General features: G+C 43.4%; 1 protein-coding gene across 1 annotated transcript; it reads left to right on the top strand.

Annotated features, from left to right (window-relative positions):
- Nucleotides 1-307: 307 nt before the first annotated feature.
- LOC129738905 (nascent polypeptide-associated complex subunit alpha, muscle-specific form-like) lies at nucleotides 308-10,902 on the top strand. Its single transcript, XM_055730237.1, has 3 exons — nucleotides 308-1,016; nucleotides 7,011-8,536; nucleotides 8,666-10,902. The coding sequence occupies exons 1-3, from the start codon at nucleotides 981-983 to the stop codon at nucleotides 10,347-10,349; spliced, it is 3,246 nt and encodes a 1,081-aa protein (XP_055586212.1). The 5' UTR covers nucleotides 308-980; the 3' UTR covers nucleotides 10,350-10,902.
- The last annotated feature ends 8,507 nt before the right edge of the window (nucleotides 10,903-19,409 follow it).

The following is a 19,409-nucleotide window of genomic DNA, read 5'->3' as shown; positions in this document are numbered from 1 at the left end:
TCTGTATCTGAATTTTTTATCTGAAGTCTGAATTAAATCTGGAACTGAATTTACAATGTTAAATCTGTATCGAAAATCTGAACGTTAATTCAATCTTAATTTGCATTTGAAATCTGCTTATTTTAAGTTTTGTAAGGGAAATTGATTGTGAAATTCAAACTGAATAGTTTACAATTTACGAGCGATTTGAACCTAAAAGCAAGTATTTTCCATTAATTGTGTAAGCCCGCCCGATTCCGACAGCAAAAAAAAACATGAAGGCGGGCTTCTCCCAATAATCATACATCAGATTCTGTCAAAATCCCGTCACTCGCCAACAAAAAATCGGTCGCCGTCGTCGCGGATAGTTTACAATCGCTGCTTCTTCTCGGATCCGTGGCCATTTCAGAGGAAAAAAAAAGGGTGAAAAAACACTCGAAATTGGTAGGAATTATTTTCGGGTCGTGATTCAAAGTTACCTACGGGCTTACACGGTGGCTTGGAAGTTGCCAAGTGCGTCGCAAAAGTGAAAACGCCGCCGCGAGTGTAAACGCTGGGTCTAAAACGGTGCCACAAAGTTTAGATCGAGGGGGTGAGACGCCAGAAACAGAAAATTCAAATTGCATTGCATTCTGGGGCATCATCTCGTTCCGGATTAAAAATAGTTTCCAGCCGCAGTGGCGAAAAATACGATCACGAGGATCGGAGGGATGGCCTTCGAAGCCCAGTTTGGATAGTGGGTGTCCGGTTTCCGGTTCGGGAAGTTTTGGCCGGATGTGCCTGTAAACTAGCAGGTGTGGAATTTGTGTGGTATTTTTTTTCTGCTGTTCAGTTGATTGGATGTAGAAGGGGAAAAGGGGGTGGGAACAACGACAAGTTGCTGTCAACTAGAAAACGGATTAGCCTATCTGGCAAATACTACCAAGGAATCTAAAGGACCAGTGAACCGGACGAACGAGAGCTGAAATTCGGACACTTCCGGAGGGTGAAAGGGCGAAAAAATGAGTTTTTTCACCTCCGTTCAGGAGATGCTGGTGGTAAGTTTATATTCTCACATTCGATACCCCTCTTGAACGAAGTATAGATGGAGTGCGGCTCTCCCCTCATCCGCCTCAAAAATTGTTCCCCCAGCTCCAACTCCAGCAAAGGAGTTCCCTTGTTGCCCCTCGTTTTGCTCTTGATTCGACCTCGATACAGTTTTTGCTTTTGCTTCGGTTTGGTTTTGGGTTCATGACGTGACGGGTGTTACACGACGGCCGCTCACACGTAGTCCTATACAGCGGATTCCTGGACCCTGTTTTTGTGCAAAGTGAAGAGGGTAGAAGAGTGGTGGTGGTGCCACTCACATTCGCCAATGGGAGGGGAAATGAGCTGAGTTCATCTTGTCCAGCTTTCTCCCTTCTGCCTATGAATGATTCCTGGCCCTTGTTTATTTGTGGGTGCCATCAAGGGAGGCCAGTTTGATTTTTGCGCTTTATCTACATTTCTGATGAAAAAAAACATCTAGAAAACATGTAATCAGAAAAGGAGCTTAAATAAGCCGACTATTGTTGACTAAAATTGATTCTTGGGATAACAATTGGTCACATGCAAAATTTGGATTTCATTGGACCAAGGAAAAGAAACGGCGAGATGATTCTCGAACTCCGACGTGGATCAACTGTAAAAGGGGCGGAGTATAGTGCGCTTACGCAGGAAATAGTTGGTGAGGCGACGGAAATCCGTGCCCTGAGCACCACGGTTACCGTCCAGATTAAGAACCTGGACGAAATAGTCACGGATGTTAAAGGATCTGTGTAAGATCAAACGGCTAGCTGGCGCTGGACGTGGCGTAAGTGGCAGACCCGTATCGCAGGACGTCGGATGGCAGTAATTGGGTAACCGATAAAGCCAAACTGGCCGCGAAATGAGTTACAGGAAGATACCTCATACAACAGGTGGTGTCGGCTGGAGTGGAAGGCTTCGTGAAAGCCAATGTCAACGGGATCTTCGTCTGTAGCTGCAACGACTCCCCGAGGTGGTATCTGGAGAGGTTCGGCGTCATGATGGACAGAATCGTTGAAGGTCTCACGTCCTGCCCCGTTGTTATAGGCGGGGACTATAACGCGTGGGCCGTAGAATGGGGTAGTCGCCTTACAAACCTTCTACTGGAAGCTCTAGAAAGGCTGAACGTAGACCTGAGGAATTTAGGCGATACAAAGACCTACCGCAGGAATGCGAACGAGTACATCATTGACATCACCTTCAGTAGTCCAACTGGAGGGTGAGCGATGCGTTCACCGATAGCGATCACTTTCCAATTCGTTATCGTGTGGGCACAAGTAAGTTGGCGGGTGGAAGAGGTACACACTAAGATTGCATTTATCTCGCTCGGGACCATGAATCTCTGTGTCACGGAAAAGCTGCTCAATTTAAACGAAGTTCGAAAGGAAACTCACCCGAATCTCAGGACGCTTTATCTCTCCTGAAATCCAAGACAAACTTACTACGAGAGCACAGAAACTTAATGTATCCCCGTGAATGCAGGACAGGGTTCTCCAGAATCACGGGACATCCAATTCTTGTCAAATTTTCTTTCTCTTGCTCTCCCGTGCAAAAAACAACAAGTTTTTTTTTCTCTCTTTTCCACATGGGCATGAAAATTAAAACCGCCAAACGTTTCAACTTGTCATTTTTTGCGGATTCGTCGTCGGATCGGTTTCAACGCTTGTTGGTGAATTTTAAAAGTTTTTATTTTATTGGCTGCTGAGAACGACTCTTCATCATGTGCAACCGGAACCAGGTTCTGGTGAACTTTTTACCTTTAAAATCAAAGAACTGCATGGAAAAACTCTACGGCTGTGTGGTATTCTTTCGCCCCGGTTGGCTTTGGTCGATCCATTAAGATATTTGCTGACCTGGAAATGGAACAGGAGCGCAAGCATTTAAATTCCATGGAGCGAAAGGCGCATAGGTAAGTTTCTTTACCATTCAGCTTTGGGTAATGAAAATAATTTCTTTTTCTACTTACAGAAAAGAAATTTGTTTGTGTGTTATGATTGTAAAGAATAGTGAAATGTGCAAAAAATGTGAAATGTACTAATAAAGAAGAAAAAGTTGCTTGAAATATATTGAACTTGTTTTAACAACAATTGAGTTTCATTTTTTTAAACAATGCATTGAAATTTATTTTAAATTGAAAAAAAATCGAACCAGGGGAAAGGGTAGCGGAATACACTTCACAGTAGGAAACCGTTTCGAGCTCACAGGAAAATTTCCAAAGTCCCTGCAAGTCACAGGAGAAAACCGTTTCGAAGATACAGGCGAATTTGGCAGTTGTTTTCCTGAGCTGTTTTGTTGTCCTGAAATCGTCCTGTAATTTCAGCTGTTGAAAATACAGGACGAAATCGTCCCGACCACAGGAGAAAAGATTAAGTGTGTACGACAACAGGAGCACGCTTCTGGAATACAACACAATTCGACCGGAACGTCTTTGTCGAAGAGTTAAATTGGGAGCGGAACTTGGAAAACCTGACGAGGGCACTCGCACGGACGCTGCGATGACGAGGAGGGCCAATCGAAAAGACACTCGACAACCCGTCTACTGGTGGACGACGGAAATCGATGACCTGCGTACTGCGGGCCTACGGGCTAGGCGACATATGCAGAGAGCGAGGTCCCCGTCAGCAAAAAGGCACGTTTTAGGAAACTCTACGAGGACGCTAACGACAATCCCTGGGGCGACGCTTACAGGATTGTCATGGCCAAGACGCGGAGCGGAGGTGTGCCACAGGAAACGTGTTCGAACAAATAGCGCTAAATCGTCACCGAGCTGTTCCCACAGCACGAGGAAGTTTCGTGGCCGAGGGTCCCGTATGACTGGGAAACGCGTGAAAAGGAGCAGATTTCGCTGGAGGAACTACGGGACATTGCTAAGTCCTTCCAGCTGAACAAGCTTCCGGTCATCACTGCAACAAAACATGGATGAGAGGGTCTTCCCAGACGTGTGGAAGCGGCAGGGATTTGTGCTCCTGCCAAAACCGGATAAGCCACCAGCTGACCCATCAGCTTATCGCCCGATATGTCCCCTTGATACTGCTAGAAAGGTGCTAGAGAAGGTGCTCCAGAGCAGGATACAGCTCTACACCGAAGGTGTGAACGGTCGATCCGATAAACCTAGTCTTTTAATTGCAGGTTATCTTTGGTTGACGATTTTATAGATTAGAGTACAAAAGCTATAAAACTGGCAACTGACAACCGAAGATGATCTTATAGTTTTCCCCATTGTGTTCATTTCCATCCCTCACGGACTGAGATCCGTGAGTCCGCGATGAGTAATCGGAACACCTACCGCACCACACAGTCGGAGGGAAACGAGAAAGCCAAACACGATACGATTGGTGAAATGAAGCAGTTCTAAGGGTACCGTTTTTTTTTTCAAGTCAGCCAGAGCTCTCAAGTGATTCCCCCCTTTGCTTCACTTTTGGCTTAGGGGGGGATTCCATGCACCGGAGATTTAAAATTTTGTTTTGATCTTCGTTTGGTACTGGTTTAATTATGCTACCGTTAGCAAAACAACAAGAAATTTGGTCTAAAGAGGCCATTTAAAGTGTGTTTTTTCTTTTGTAATTTGAAGTGCTAAGCTCCGCTACGAATGGGGATAGTCGAACGGCATGACCGAGAGCTATATGTTTGCTTGATAGGTCCGTGTTCGTGTCTGGCTGACGGCTTATTCGGGTGGGTGGTTCCGATTCGACTTTCCAAAGCTGAGGCTTATTCTTATACAAATATTTAGTAGTAGGGGATTTTTGGTTGTTTTGGACAGTAAGGAGCTTCTTTGGTTTTAAATCTAATAGAGTTCTGTTGAAAAAAAAAATGAATAATTATTTTTTCTGGTCTATTTTTGTACAGTTTGGATATCTTCAACTCTATAGAACATAAGCCTTACTAACTTAAGGTTTACTTAATCAAAAACTTAATCATGTCATTCGCGAGGATTGCGAATAACAGTTTGATTTTTATCTACAAAATCTATTTTATCTACAAATACAAATTAAAGGATTGCTTCCAGCTTATCCATCGGACGGTCTGCAGTACGGAATTGATACAATACAGGAAGAGCACATGATTTCAGATTACCAAACTTGAAAAAAGAGATGACCAAACGTTCTGCACACTCATCTGGCGCAACTCCTTAAAGTGTAGTTTTGACCCGTTATCGGAAAAGACTGGGTTAACTCCTTTTTCATGTAAAGTCCTTGTACCCCTTTTAGTGTACACAGCATGTACGTCAAAGCAGAGGTGAAAATTAGTAATGTAAGCATGTAAAATCTACACATTATTTTGGAAGCCCGCTCTGCGATGTCAGCCCTTTGATGTTAGCCCTTAAAATGTCAGAAGGATGGAAAGAAAATAATAAAAACAATTCAATTCGTTTTGAATATCTGTATTCGGCAAGGTATAATTTTCATGCTCCTGTTATAGAATAGGAAAATATTCAATCAACTCAATCAATTGAACTGATCTTTCAGCATTAACCGATTCATTGAATCGTCGAACGAGATCGATTACGGCAGAAACAGTTCTATATTCTGAATGACAAGTTGAAAAACTACCCTTTATTTAGTAAGCCAGCTTTTCTAAATAATGTGTAAAATTGACTCGAGGAAACGACACTTTTTTTGACAGATTTCTGCTGTTCGCAATAATGGGTCAATTTTACAAGTTTAAGGTGTTGCGCCAAATGAGTGTGTGTGTTCTATAACGGACTGAAAATGTATAACAACCTACCGTGAAGCATCAAAGACAGTTCAAACGTAAACACTTTTAAGAACCTGGCAATAAATTACGTGAAACCGACCATTTGAGAAAAGGAATAATCCTAAAAAAGATAACACCCATAGTGATGAAGATCTGACGAAGCATCAGATAGAAATTGTACGGTGATGGACATACATACGGGAGTAAGAGGAATAAATCGTACAGAAATTGATAAAATAAAGTAAACAATACATATTATCCTAAGGATAAACTGTCTCTCCCACTTCTAAAGATGCGAATGGCCTGTGGGACCATCACAAAAAACATCATCATCACCAAAGGTACATAGAAGTTCCAGATAGATGTCATTTGAACGCAAAAAGTTCATTTGCGATTCTTTGAAAAGTTCTTCGACTGCTAACGTAATGAACACATCTGAACCACCCAGGTTTTGAAGTTTCTCTGGAGTTATTTTCGAAGATATCCAGAATGCTCCGATTACCCCCGAAAAGTGAAAAGACCACTCCAATCATTCGCAGTAGTAGGTAGCTAGTATGTGATGTATCTTTCTAAATCAGGGTTCCCTTTGCCCGAACAAGTAAACGCCAGAAGAGCGAAAACACACAGAAGGGTGTTAAAATGTATGTTCCAATCAGCTTTCCCCAAAAATGTTGTACGACTCCGGAAAAACCACGTACAAAACGGGAAAAGGTGATGCGGGAGAAAGCGGGATAGGAAAATTCTCGAACACTAGGTATAAGTAAGCACGGCTAATGGGAAAGGTTTTTCCATTTCCCAGTCCCCATAAAAACGTAATTAATATTCCCCAATCACGGACGGATGAGTGTTTCGTTTATGACACCGGTGTGCGGAAGCCCGGGGGAGGATTATGAAATGTGCATTTGGTCGGTCGATGAAAATTGATCACAAGTGGATGCCTATTAGTGAGTCAATTTGGATAGTTTTTTTTTTTTTAATTTTTGGATTTGCTACTTTGTGCCTTTTATTTTGGATTTTTCGTTTCCCATTTCCAGTTGTGTGGGGTGGGTTGAACATTTTTATCCCGGAGTTACCGTTACTATTTTGAGGGGAAAACCGTACTGTATTTGGAGGGGAAAATCGTGAGTGACCAATGGTTGTATGCAATGTTGTACTCAAGGTCGTTTTATAGATTCTTCTAAAGACTGGATACGTCTGTTTTTAAATCCTTTTATTTCAAATATTACTGATACTTAAGAAAAATATCAGAATAACTTTCGAAGCGGATACTGATAATTTCTTTTTTCTTGCAGGACATCGACCAATCCAGCAATCTCAATGGGTATCACTTCTCGAACAGCCTTTTCGGGTTCGACTCTAACTCCATACCCTGTTTGGAGAATGTTGTTCAACCGTCGCCTGTGTCAGGATCGTTGGCCCCAGCACAACTTCAGCATCAACCCTCCCAGATGATTATGCTGAAAACTCCTTCACCAATACCGGCAACCATCACCCCACCTCCGATGATTCCGCTGGTGGATTTCCCAAAAACTTGTCACCTGCCAGCAGCAGCACATCAACCGCCCATTATGAGCACCTCACCTCTGCTACATCAACTAACGCCACCGACCTCATCGCCACTACCTGATCCAATACTTAACAACAATAACAACATTCCAGCAATTTCCAAGTTCAGCCTTAAGGTCACTCCGAACAATGAAATCTACATCTCGAACGAAGCTGGCACATTTTGCGAACTGGCTGGAAGTTTCGTTCCTTCAAAGAAAGAACCCACTATGATATCGGTTCCAGTTCCACCGCCACTGCCCCCAGAACCCAGCCCTGCAGTTATTGTCCCGCAAACCTCGCCACCACAACCACCCACGGAACCTCCCAAAACGCTGTATTGCATCGAGAAAGGCATCAAACGACCACTTTCACCAACAAACAGACGATACTGTAATTCGGGCATATTTCGATCCGAGTTATGTTCACCATCAAAGAAGAAACCTACCTCCACTAGCTCTTCCACCGGTCCAGGATCTACCGGAACCGGTGCAAGTGGCGAAACCACTGAAGCGGCCAAACTTGTCGTGTCAAATGTCATCAACAATGGTTTGATCGTCAACAAAAAGTATTTATCCACTACCGGTGAAACTGAGTCGAAACCAATCTCCGGGTCGAATCGAAACCCAACGCCCGATCGCAAAGTTGTAAAGCTCAAAAAACGCAAAAAGAAGAAGGTCACACTCAAAGCCGAACCAACCGAGGTCCCTAAAACTGCTAACCCAGTTGCTACTAAACCATCACCGAGTGCTGAGCCGTTACCCACAAAAAAGATCACTTCAGACAATCAAAGGAACGGCCTTACGGCTAGAATCTCTAACACGGCCAACTCCACTTGCCTCGCAAAAACTCAGGCTCCCGAAAGTGCTCTAAACTTTTCCGGCATCAAAGAGCGAGCAGCTCAGAAAGCCATTTTCGAAAGACCTCCTTCAGCGGTGGTACAACAAACCGTAGTTGCGGCACCAAAACCTCCCGTTGCCTTACCGGTATCGATGCCCGCAACCACCCCTTCGACGACAAACTTTGTTCCAACCACGACGACAGTTGTGATGGTTGAGAATCCAATAGTGGAGGCAGCTAAGGTGGCGGCAAGTCCCGCTAGGGTGGAACAACCGGTCAATGTGCTACCGGAGATACGGCAGGCAGATGCCGGCGTTGATAATCCGGTGGATATGAACGCCAACCTGGGTAGTCCCGTTCCACCAGTGGAGCTGAAGGTTGTGGCCGATCTAGTTATGGATAAGGATATCTACGGGCATATTTCGTTGGTTAAGTAAGTATTGTTTATCAATTAAATCGCTCTAGACTCTTAGAGTTGTAGAGCCTCGTTCAGTCTTAAACTAGAACCCCGCAAAAGTTTCATTCTTAGAACGCCATTAATGTTATTACTTTTTACTTTTAGTAACTCGATGGACAAATCCAAATCGGTGATCTATCAAAATCCGGTTACGACAACTAACGTCGTCTATAACATCCTGGGTCCGAAATCATTGAACCTGGGGCTCAATAATGGTCCTGAAAAGGCGCCTGACGTTATCGTTGCACCTAAGCCCAATGCCCCTGCACCTTCTGCGTCGCCAGTCACCCCTCCAGCTGCAACAACGAAGAAGCCCACCAAGAAGCGTGGCAGGAAACCGAAAACCGAAATCACCACCGCTCCTGAACCGGAACCTAATCCGGAACCGAACGTACCTGTGCTGGTTACCCGTTCCGGACGGTTATCGAAGCCTCCCCGCTACGTCAACAGCTACTACCAGAGCCTGGAAGACAAAGAAGACGAGGATGAAGTGAAACCTTTGGGACCACCAGCACCTGTTCCACCTCCATCCATTCCGGTGATTTTGCCGAGGCTGGACCTCCCCACACCGGATCCGGAAACGGCGGAGAAGCTACCCAACTTCTCCGCTGCCCTGACACAGAAACTGGAAGACGCAATCGTCAAACGGAAGGTCAATGTCCCTCTGCAGTACCGGTGTGCGACGTGCAATAAAATATATCTGGGCAAAAGGATGCAGCGACATTTGGAGAAGTATCCCACTCACAACTCGGCACGCGATTGCATGAAAGGCGAGCGAGTCCAGGAACGGAAGTCCCAGGAACCGGAGGAGAAATCGACGTACCTGTACAAGCATCTGTTCGATTTGCTGCAAAGGTTCGCCGAGAAAGAGAAGGGGCGGGTCATGCTTAAAGAGATTAGCCATTTCGTGGATTACGTGCGGGCACTAATCCCTCGGTTGATCACCAACGACGAACAGAACAGTACGGTGGAATATATTGACCATAATGTGGCTGATGTGCTGCGATTGAACCACGGTAAATACCGTTTCAAGTTGAGTTCTTGGGCAGAAGAATCCGAAAAATTGAATGTCAATTCTGTTGGTTTAAAAAGCGGCACCGAAAACCAAACCGCGCCGATAATAACGCAAGCTCCAACGACTCCCAAAAGAACTGTGAGTCCCCCGACAACCAGCAGAACTCCCGGTGGTGCTCCCGAGATGCAACAATCGTTTTCTTTCAACGCTGACGACATTCTTCACCAGTCCAGTTCATTTCCCAGCCTGAGCACGCTAGTCCATGAACACAATCTGCTGCAACAACAGCATCAACCTCACAGTAATAACAACAACAACCCCACACACAGCAATTTCAACAACCCAGTCAACAACCATCAATCGCAACATCTAGCCCAGCCACAATATATCCCACCTAGCACCAATACTAGCAATAATCACCACAATAGCCTGTTGTTCAATGGCAACAACTCATCAAACAACCCGAACACCGCGGGATACCATCATCCACATCAGCATCAGCAAACAGCAAGCAGCCATCACAACCACAACCATTCCCTGCAACCAGTGAGTCCAGCGACTGTCGTTGCCAATGGAGGGGTGAGTGTTGCGGTGGCGACAGAAGAAGTGACCATCGTGACCCACCAAGCTCCACTACATTCACCCTATCAGCAACACAACGGCCTGTCCGGCCTCTGCAAAACACCGGTTCAGCCTCTGAACTACCACAACGGGTATCATCCGCATCACCATCCACATTCGAGCCCCTCGGCCGGGATGGCACTGAACTACTAAAATTACAAATGCCTGCAGATTAAAAATAAGTTGAACAAAAGATACATTTTAAACGACCTGACAACCACAACAAAAAACTCTAAATTATGTTATACAAAGTTTAACGCATGTGTCTAATATTTGAAGTGTACAGTTTATTGAGAAAAATTGAAAACTTAACTCCACTGTCCCCAGGTTATTGTTGGAAACAATCACAAGTAAAAAAAACAAAACACAATGCAAAAAAACACAATAAGATACTAAGTATATGAAAAATAAACAGTAGTTTGAGGAGTTGAATCCGCAGTTTGAAAACGAAACAAAAAAAAAAAAAAAAAAACAAAATTATCAATCCGAGTCTAATCAGATGAAGACAAAGAAGGTAAAACAAATATGGAAATTGAATGATAATAATGGTATATAATAAATTGGATATATATGATTATTAGTAGCAAACAGGTTTGTTTTTTTTTATGAATTTGAGCGATAGAGCGAGAAAAATTTAATTAAGCTAGAATTAGGGTAAGCCTCAAACAGGATGGTTTTTTTTTATCGACTTTGAGCGATAGAGCGAGAACAATTGAAGTAAGCTAGAATTAGGGTAAGCCTCTAAAGGTAATTGATTCTTCGAACTCCTGCCTTATCGTATGTTTCTCTGCGTAATATTTTTCTTTTATCCGTTCATCCGAAACAGGCGAGTAACTGGTCCAATTCCAGTATTAATTTACTAGAAAATAAGCTGTCCAATGCAGTAGTTCAGTTAAAATGAAAAGAATCCTTTTTAGTGTTGTCTTTTAGTTACTGTTCAAAAATATTAAAATCTTTGGCCATTTGCCACAGTATCCTAAGCCGGTCGATTTTGGAAATCTTTGTAATTTCATGCTAGATCAATTGAGGCCCTCAGGATCAGAGGGGTGCAAGTGCCAAAATAATCAATTTTGAGTTAAGTATACCTAACGATTCTTACGTTTCAATGAACATCTCATGCCAAACTCAGATATTTTATAATTTTTTGAACACCTTTTTGATTGAATTAAAACTGCTCGAATTCGAAAAATATATGAAAAATCGAGCACCTTCATAACTCTTCTCTTTAACTTATAAAATAATCTCCTAACGTCTTTCTTTTGCTTCTGATACATGTTTCTGCTTCATATTCCAATTCTCTATCTAACTTGTCTGTTTATCTTTTTACGGCGACTGTCAGGTAATTTGATGACCGATGGCAAAATTTGTCCGCGTAACGTCGGGCTAAATTACCATCTTATAGATATTGTCATAAACCATCAGATGTACCTACTTGGGAAGAAGATCTCTGGTGAGTAGATTTAAAGTTTGTTTTTTACACAATTGAAAACCACGTAACGTATCTCTTTTTAAACCTAACGTCAATAATTTGTTTGTAGATAGCCAACTTGTGGGTTTTCAAGAGTCGAGATTTACGACAAATAAGCGGATACAATTTTTTACCAGTGCGGAGCATTTCGGCAGAGTATTCTATATGTGCGATCGAAAGAGTAGTGAAATGATGAAAATTTACAAAAAAATGATCTCATCGTATAGCGGAATCTTATGGAGGGTTAATTTGCCTATTTTGCCTTTATACATTCTCATTTATATTATTTGCTCGCCATATGGGAAAGGGACTCTTTGTCCAATTTCGTATGGAAATCGGCAAAGACCCACGCGACGAAAACGGACCAGCGATTGGAAACTTGAAACATGGAACTGCCGATCTCTAAATTTCATGGACAGTACCCACATGCTCTCCAACGAATTGAAAAGCCGCAAATTCGACATTGTACACAGGAGGTAAACTAGAAGGGCTCCAGGGTACGTACGTTCCAAGATGGTCATTCTATCAACCAGAACCGCGGCAACATGCACGAGCTTGGAACAGCTTTTATAGTGACGGGGAAGATTAAGAAGCGCGTGATCGGGTGGTCGTCGATCGTCCCACGAATGTGCCGGTTGAGAACCAAGGGCCGGTTTTTCAACATCAGCATCATCAACGTGCACAGCCCTTACCTCAGAAGTACCGGTGACGACAAAGACGAATTCTAAGCGAAGCTGGAACACATGATATCAAGATTGTCGTCGGGGATTTTGACGCTCAGGTCGACCAGGAGGAGGAATTCAAACCGACAATTGAAAGGTTCAGCGCGCACTAGCTGACCAACGAAATTGGCCTTAGACTTAAAGATTTCGCCGCCTGTAACAGTGATATTTAAACTTGGTTTAATTAGCAATTCTAAACCAATTCGGAAGAAAATACATGTAAGAAATATTGCAAATATTTAATCAAATAAGAACCTCATTTGAACTCACCTCTTAACGACGAATCGCCGAAGGGCTCTTTTCTTTCGTTCTTTCTCAGAGTTTCAACGGTGCAGAAATGTGCACGTTGCCGCGTGGCAGGTGGAACAACAACCACCCTTTGTGGAAGGCATTTCTGGAACCGTTAGGATGTCCGGGGCCCCATGATCGTCGACAGAAAATGTTCGGAACCAGGATCTTCCGAAGTGTCGTGTGTTGCCCGGGTATTTCAGACAGTACATCAAACGAGTGGAATGAACATTCGAGTTCGGATCGTTCCCAGGAATAGGAAGGAGCGGCTGCCATCGAGTGGAATCGATGGGTGCCGCTGGGCATTGATAGTGGCGGCCACGACAACTGGTGATGAGATGCATCAACGACCGTGGAGGAAAGTGACAACAAAGCTGCTGGGCCGTTCGTTCCGGGAAACCACTTTCATTACATTTGGTGGCGAAAACGAGTGTTGGTCACACGATGACCGAAATATTCCGAGAGCGCCTTGCGGTTGCCGAGAGAACGTAGGCCACATGTAAGTGAAAAAAATTATAATTTGTTTGCTAAATTAACATGTAAAATTTCTTTATGTGGTGTTATTTGGAAAATATTCACACTTTCCATTTCTATTTAAATATGAGCTAGCCGGAGCAAGTTAGAGAAAGATAGGGCCCTATTACATAAGACGAGTCGAGTAACTCAACTCGACTCCAGTCACTGTCGACTGAAATTCGACTCGACTCGACTACTGTAATACCAAAATGGCTCACTCGAGTAAAATGACTCGTGACTCGTCTTATGTAATAGGGCCCATAATCCATCTTCTTCTTAGCCAAAACATTTTTATTGTCACACGCCTTCAAAAGAATGGCCGTACGTAGTACCTTTTTCCAGCACCAACTCCCACACAAGTACACCTGGAGATCACCGTACCAAACGCAATCACAGATCGACCACGTTTCGATAGACAGCCGGCACTTCTCGGATATCATCGACGTCAGATCCTGTTGAGGCACCATCATCGAGTCAGATCACTATCTGGTGATGGTGAAGTTGCGCCCAAAATCCTCCGTAGTGAACAACATATGAAACCGGCGCCCGCCACGGTTAAATATCGCACGACTGAAGCAACATGAGGTTGCGGCAGACTACGCGCAATCGCTCGAAGCAGCGCTGCCAGAAGAAATCGAGCTTGACGAAGCCCCTCTCGAGGACTGTTGCGATACCATCAAGACAGCCATCTATAGCGTTGCGGAGAACGCCATCAGGCATGTGGAACGAACACGACGGAATGACTACGAGGAGTGTAGGAGGGCGATGGACGAAGAGAACGCCACGCTGGCAGCAGTCGCGCAAAGAAGCACCCGCTGAAACGTGAAAAATCACCGACATCGAAAGAGGCAGCGAGTCCGAATTTTCCAGGAGAAAAAGCGCCGCCGCCGGAGGCGGAGCTCGAGGAGCTGGAACAGCTGCATCGTTCCCAAGAAGCAAGAAAGTTCTATCAGAAACTCAACGCATCCCGCAAAGGCTTCGTGCCGCGAGCCGAAACGTGCCGAGATAAGGACGGGGGCATCCTGACGGATAAACGTGAGGTGATCAAAGGTGGAAGCAGCACATCGATGAACACCTGAACGGCGCACATGCAGGAGACCAGAACGGTGGGGGAAGGTACATCGCTGGCGTAACCAATGATGAGGTGAAGCCACTCCCGACTATTAGTGAAGTTAAGGAAGTCATTCGCCAGCTGATTGCCTACACCAGTTGATAGTCCGGATCTGGGACATAGAACATCTACCGGAGGAGTGGAAGGACGGGGTAATATGCCCCGTCTACAAGAAGTGCGACAAATTGGACTGTGAGAACTACCGAGCGATCACTGTCCTAAATACCGCCTACAAAGTGCTGTCACGAATTCTACTCCACTGTCTAATGCCACAACCAAACAGATTCTTGGGAAGTCGTCAGGCCGGCTTCATGGAGTGACGGTCCACGAATGGACTAGATCTTCACATTATGGCAAATCCTCCAAAAATGCCGTGAAAACCAAATCTCTACGCACCATCTATTCATCGACTTCAAAGCCGATCGACCGTGACGAAGACGGCTTCTCCGGTAAGCTGACCAGACTGATCAAGACGACGATGGATGGAACGCACTGCTGTGTGCGGATTTCGGGTGAATTGTCGAGTTCGTGCAAGGGGCTTCGACAAGGCGATTGTCTATCCTGCATGATGTTCAACGTGGCGCTAGAAGGTGTTATACGACGAGCGGTGGGTGAAATGCGGGACACGATTTTCAACAGATCCAATCAACTTATCTACTTTGCCGATGACATTGATATAGTACGGCAGATCATCAGCGGCGGTGGAGGAAATCTAGCGCAAACTAAAACGCGAAGCAGGGAAGATTGGGTTCATGATTAATACGTCCTAGACAAAGTACATGCTGGCCTGCGTATCCGAGACCGATCGAGCCCGCTTGTCCAGTAATAACAAGGTTACGATCGACGGCGACGAGCTGGAGATAGCCGAAGACTGTCTATCTCGGCTCACTGGTGACCGCAGACAATGGCACCGGCCGTGAAGTCGTGCCTACTATGGACTCCACAAGCAACTGCGGTCGAGAAGACTTAACCCTCGCACGAAGTGTAACCTGTACGGGCAAGAGCCATGGATATTGCTCGAGGAAGACCTTCGTACACTCGGAGTACTCGAGCGACAAGTGTTAAGAACCATCTATGGCGGCGTGCAGGAGAACGGAGGGTGGAGGCAAAGGATGAACCACGAGCTCGAGCGACTCTACGGCGAATCCGGTATCCAGAAGTTGGTGAAGGCTGGCCAGATACGTTGGACAGGACATGTTGCGAGCTTGCCGGACGACGGTCCTGCCCGAAGTGGGATGCCCGAGAAGTTGGAGAACGGTCATCATGGACCGAGTGAATAGCCCTTATTCAGCGCCGCGCGTAAGGTGACGATAGTCGAGTTACCCGAGTTACTCGATTACATGAGTCTGTGGCGTACTTTACCGCCGTTCCCTTCTTGCGTCATCGCATCGAATCATCCAGAACATGGGCGATGGGCGCGCTCGCGATCCCGGTATACGATTTCTCGTGTGTTAAACAGAGAAAGCAATAGCCTTCACTCCAATTTCACTCCGATTAGCTGTCATTCTTATGGAAAACTGTGTAAGAGTAAAGAGCAAGCTTTATTCTTTTTAGCAGGCCCAAGCCCAATTCCACTCATCTAGAACATTCGACATCCAGAACGCACGACGCCTGCGCCAGCCAATCAGCGACGCGGCAATTGCGTCAGCCAATCAGCGACACGCATCATCAGGTAGCAGCAATTACCGGCGACAGACAATAGCCGGCTACCAACAACAACAACAGCAGACGACAGTCGACAGCGAAAGCAGACAATGGCGAACAACAATAGCAATAACATACAACCAGCTGCATGTACAATAGCATACACGACACATTCGATATCTCACACACACATACACACCAAACAGTATAAATAGCAATAGTTGTACATAGAATATGAGTATTAATAAAGTTTACGTCAAACAGTGAACACGCATTTCTTAATCGATATCCGATAATTTGGACCCCCAAAAGTCGCTTTATGTGAGGAATGTCACTTCGGATGAACTTTGAGAATGAACCTCTGTCACTTCACTAAATAATGAGATGTATAGAAGAGTTGGGAAAAACTGTTTTATGGATTTTTGGTTGTTTCTAATTTTCGCTAACTATAATAGGTAAAACTATTTTTTTAAATGCATATTAGGTACATGTTTCGAAAGTAAATTATCGTTATTCTTTGTTTTAATAACTTAGTTTTAATTGTCAATCGTATGCATACAAAAGAAAACATAACACACCGGCAGGAATTATTAGTGCCAGTTATCTGTCAAATTTGCTACCACCAATCAACGGGATGCACTCATTCGTTCCTAAAAGTTGGAAATGACGGATCTCATTATATGCAGGTCAGATTTTTTTGCAACTTTTCTTATTAGCCTCCCTTACATCTTGCTTGATCTTCCTAGCGGGCCCTTCCGTCCCCAAACAAAACTGCCCGGAAGTAATTTTCCTCCTACCCATATCTCGTGACCCCATTATTATAGTTGTGGTATCCAATCTGAAGTGCACTATCGCTGCTGCTGCGCTAACTGGTGGAAGGCTGTCAGTTTTTTCCAGGAAAAAATCCAGTCACAACCAGACCAGACAAATTGACACGAACCTCTCGGTGGAAAGTCATTTTCCGATGTTGGACATCTCCGAATAAACTATTTTTTTCGTTGGTATTCATCTGCTGAACCGTAAACTAAAAGAAGCAACATCGGGGAAGCACGCGGACAGAAAGTGGCGTGGAGACAGTTGCGAATGGGATTATTTTTTTTTCTTAGTTTTTTTTCTCTCTAACTTGGGGATGAAAATTGAAAATATAAAACAAAAATGGAAATAATCAAAAAGAATACACATTGCTGATGCTGATATAAACATTGGTCGCCAGGCCAAGCCATCACGTGGGAAAGGAAAAAGTTAATAGGAAAACTTTTGATTGTTGGCATCCATTTTTTTCTGTGATTTTCCCTCTGTATCTGTCTCCGGATGTTACAATTCAACAGATTTTTCTGGGTCTGATAGCGAATGGAAATCCATTTGGAACTTTTAATATATTTTTTACAAAACTGTAAGGGTATGTGCTTACTATAAAAAATCTGGGCTAACCTTTCTGCGTTATGATAAGTGCAGAAGATTTTATTTTTAAATTTAGATCATAACGATATGCTTCAGATAGCAGAACCAATTAAATCATTTTTGCTCCAGCTATTTCAATCAACGAATTTCTAACCAGGTAATTGATGTTTGTTTTTTTCACGTATGAATCCATACATTTCGTATTATTGTTAAGTGAGCATGAATGTTTAATGAATACAATTTTCCAGACCTGATTTGAAGAGTGGCAAAATGTATTCATGCTTCACTTGGAATTTTTTACTTTTCATAGTTCGTTTTAAAGCAGAAGCGCTACGGAATGGCTAGAGAGAGAGAGAGAGTGTTTTTCGGGTGTATTAAATAGGGTTTGGATTTTTTTTCAAATAGAAGTGTTCGCTTTAAACGAGGTTTTTCAAATTGTAATTAAAATGGATGAAACGTTCAAAGTTTGGAATTTCTTAAATTATCTAAAATAAAAATAAAAAAATAAAGGGAACCTACTCAAATCGTGTTAATAAATTTTCAAATTTGACAATATTTTTTTCAAAATCTGTTGTCAAATTTTTCTATACATATATGTGTACATTTTGAAATGGATTTCTGTCTGTCTGTCTCTCTGTTACCTATAGACTCAAAAACTACTGAACCGATTTTCTTGAAACTTGGCAGGTGGGTGCTTTTGAGGCCGGGAAGGTTTCTATTATAGTTTGAGACTCCCCCTCTTACTGGAAGGGGGAGGGGGTGTCCAAAGCAAAAAAGAAAACATTCAAGCAAATGGTACCAAATTCGGCATGGGAAGGTATTTGGTAACAAGAAATATTTCTATAACTATTTGGTAAGCCTCCTTTTTTCCACAGGGGAAATAGAAAGGGGGAGGGGAGCTCTCTTACAGTTTTTAACAAAACCCGAGAATTAGTCAAGCAAATGGAACCAGATTCGGAATTCGAGGGTATTTGGATACGATAAATGTTTCAATGATTATTAGAAACCCCTCCCTTCTTCCAGTGGAGAGATTTTAAGGAAGAGGAGGGCTTCCATACAATTTTATTGAAAATTCGATAACTATTCGAGCAAATGAAACCAAATTGGCTTGGGAGGATATAGGAAAAGGTTCTATGATTGTTTGAAACTCCTCCCAATTTGCTTTGAGAGGATAGGAAGAGGAGGGAGGGGGGGGGGCTATACAAATTTTTGCTATAGTCGATAACTGATCAAGCAAGGGCAACCAAATTCGGCATGCGAGGGTATTTAGGTGAACGAAATGTCCCAAGATGGTTAGAAGTTCTTCTTACCTTTCATTAGAGAAAGGGGAAAGGGGCTTCCCTACAAATTTTTGCATGACTGGTGAAATAATCAAGCAAATGAAACAAAATTTGGCATGGGAGAATATTTGGATACGGTACGGTAAGACTCTATGGTTGTTAGAGACCTCTCCCTGATCCCAGTTAACAAATAAAAAAAATTGGGGTACGAGAAACGTTTTCTTGATTATATTAAATCGGGAGATTCTCATAATTTTATTTTTGATGATTTGGAAAGTGATCAAGCAAATAGAAACAAATTTTGTTTGGGAACGGAATTTCATACAAGTGCATCATTTATTGTGGCAGAATTTAGGAACTTATGAATAAATCAATACAGAGTCTTAATTTAGGCAGCGGCCTAAAGAATACTGCCACTGGGATACTGGTCCATGTCGTACGAGGCGACTTATCCAGTACTTCCCAGATACGTTCATCTCATATTTCTGTCTATTGGAAATCAATGAGGCTGTATCTGGGCGGGGGAGAAAATAGGTCAAGGTCAATTATTGCATGCAGAGTTCAGAAGTTTTTCAAGTTCAAAACATTGGAAGAAAATGTTTTGAATCTGAATCAGTTTTAAATTCTTGCTAGTATTTTTGAACCTTTGTACGTATTTTCTCTCGAGAAGGGTATGCCAATAGTGCATATGTAGTACTTGCATTTGCACAAGCTATATTCTTCCATATTTTCTTATTTTACCAATTTGGAATATATTTTCATTTAACTAATCTCTTTGCTCTC

Source organism: Uranotaenia lowii, chromosome 1, assembly GCF_029784155.1.
Source record: "Uranotaenia lowii strain MFRU-FL chromosome 1, ASM2978415v1, whole genome shotgun sequence".
Classification (NCBI taxonomy): Eukaryota; Metazoa; Arthropoda; class Insecta; order Diptera; family Culicidae; genus Uranotaenia; species Uranotaenia lowii.
The sequence above is the reverse complement of the archived record's forward strand: the minus strand, read 5'-3'. Positions and strand labels throughout refer to the sequence as shown.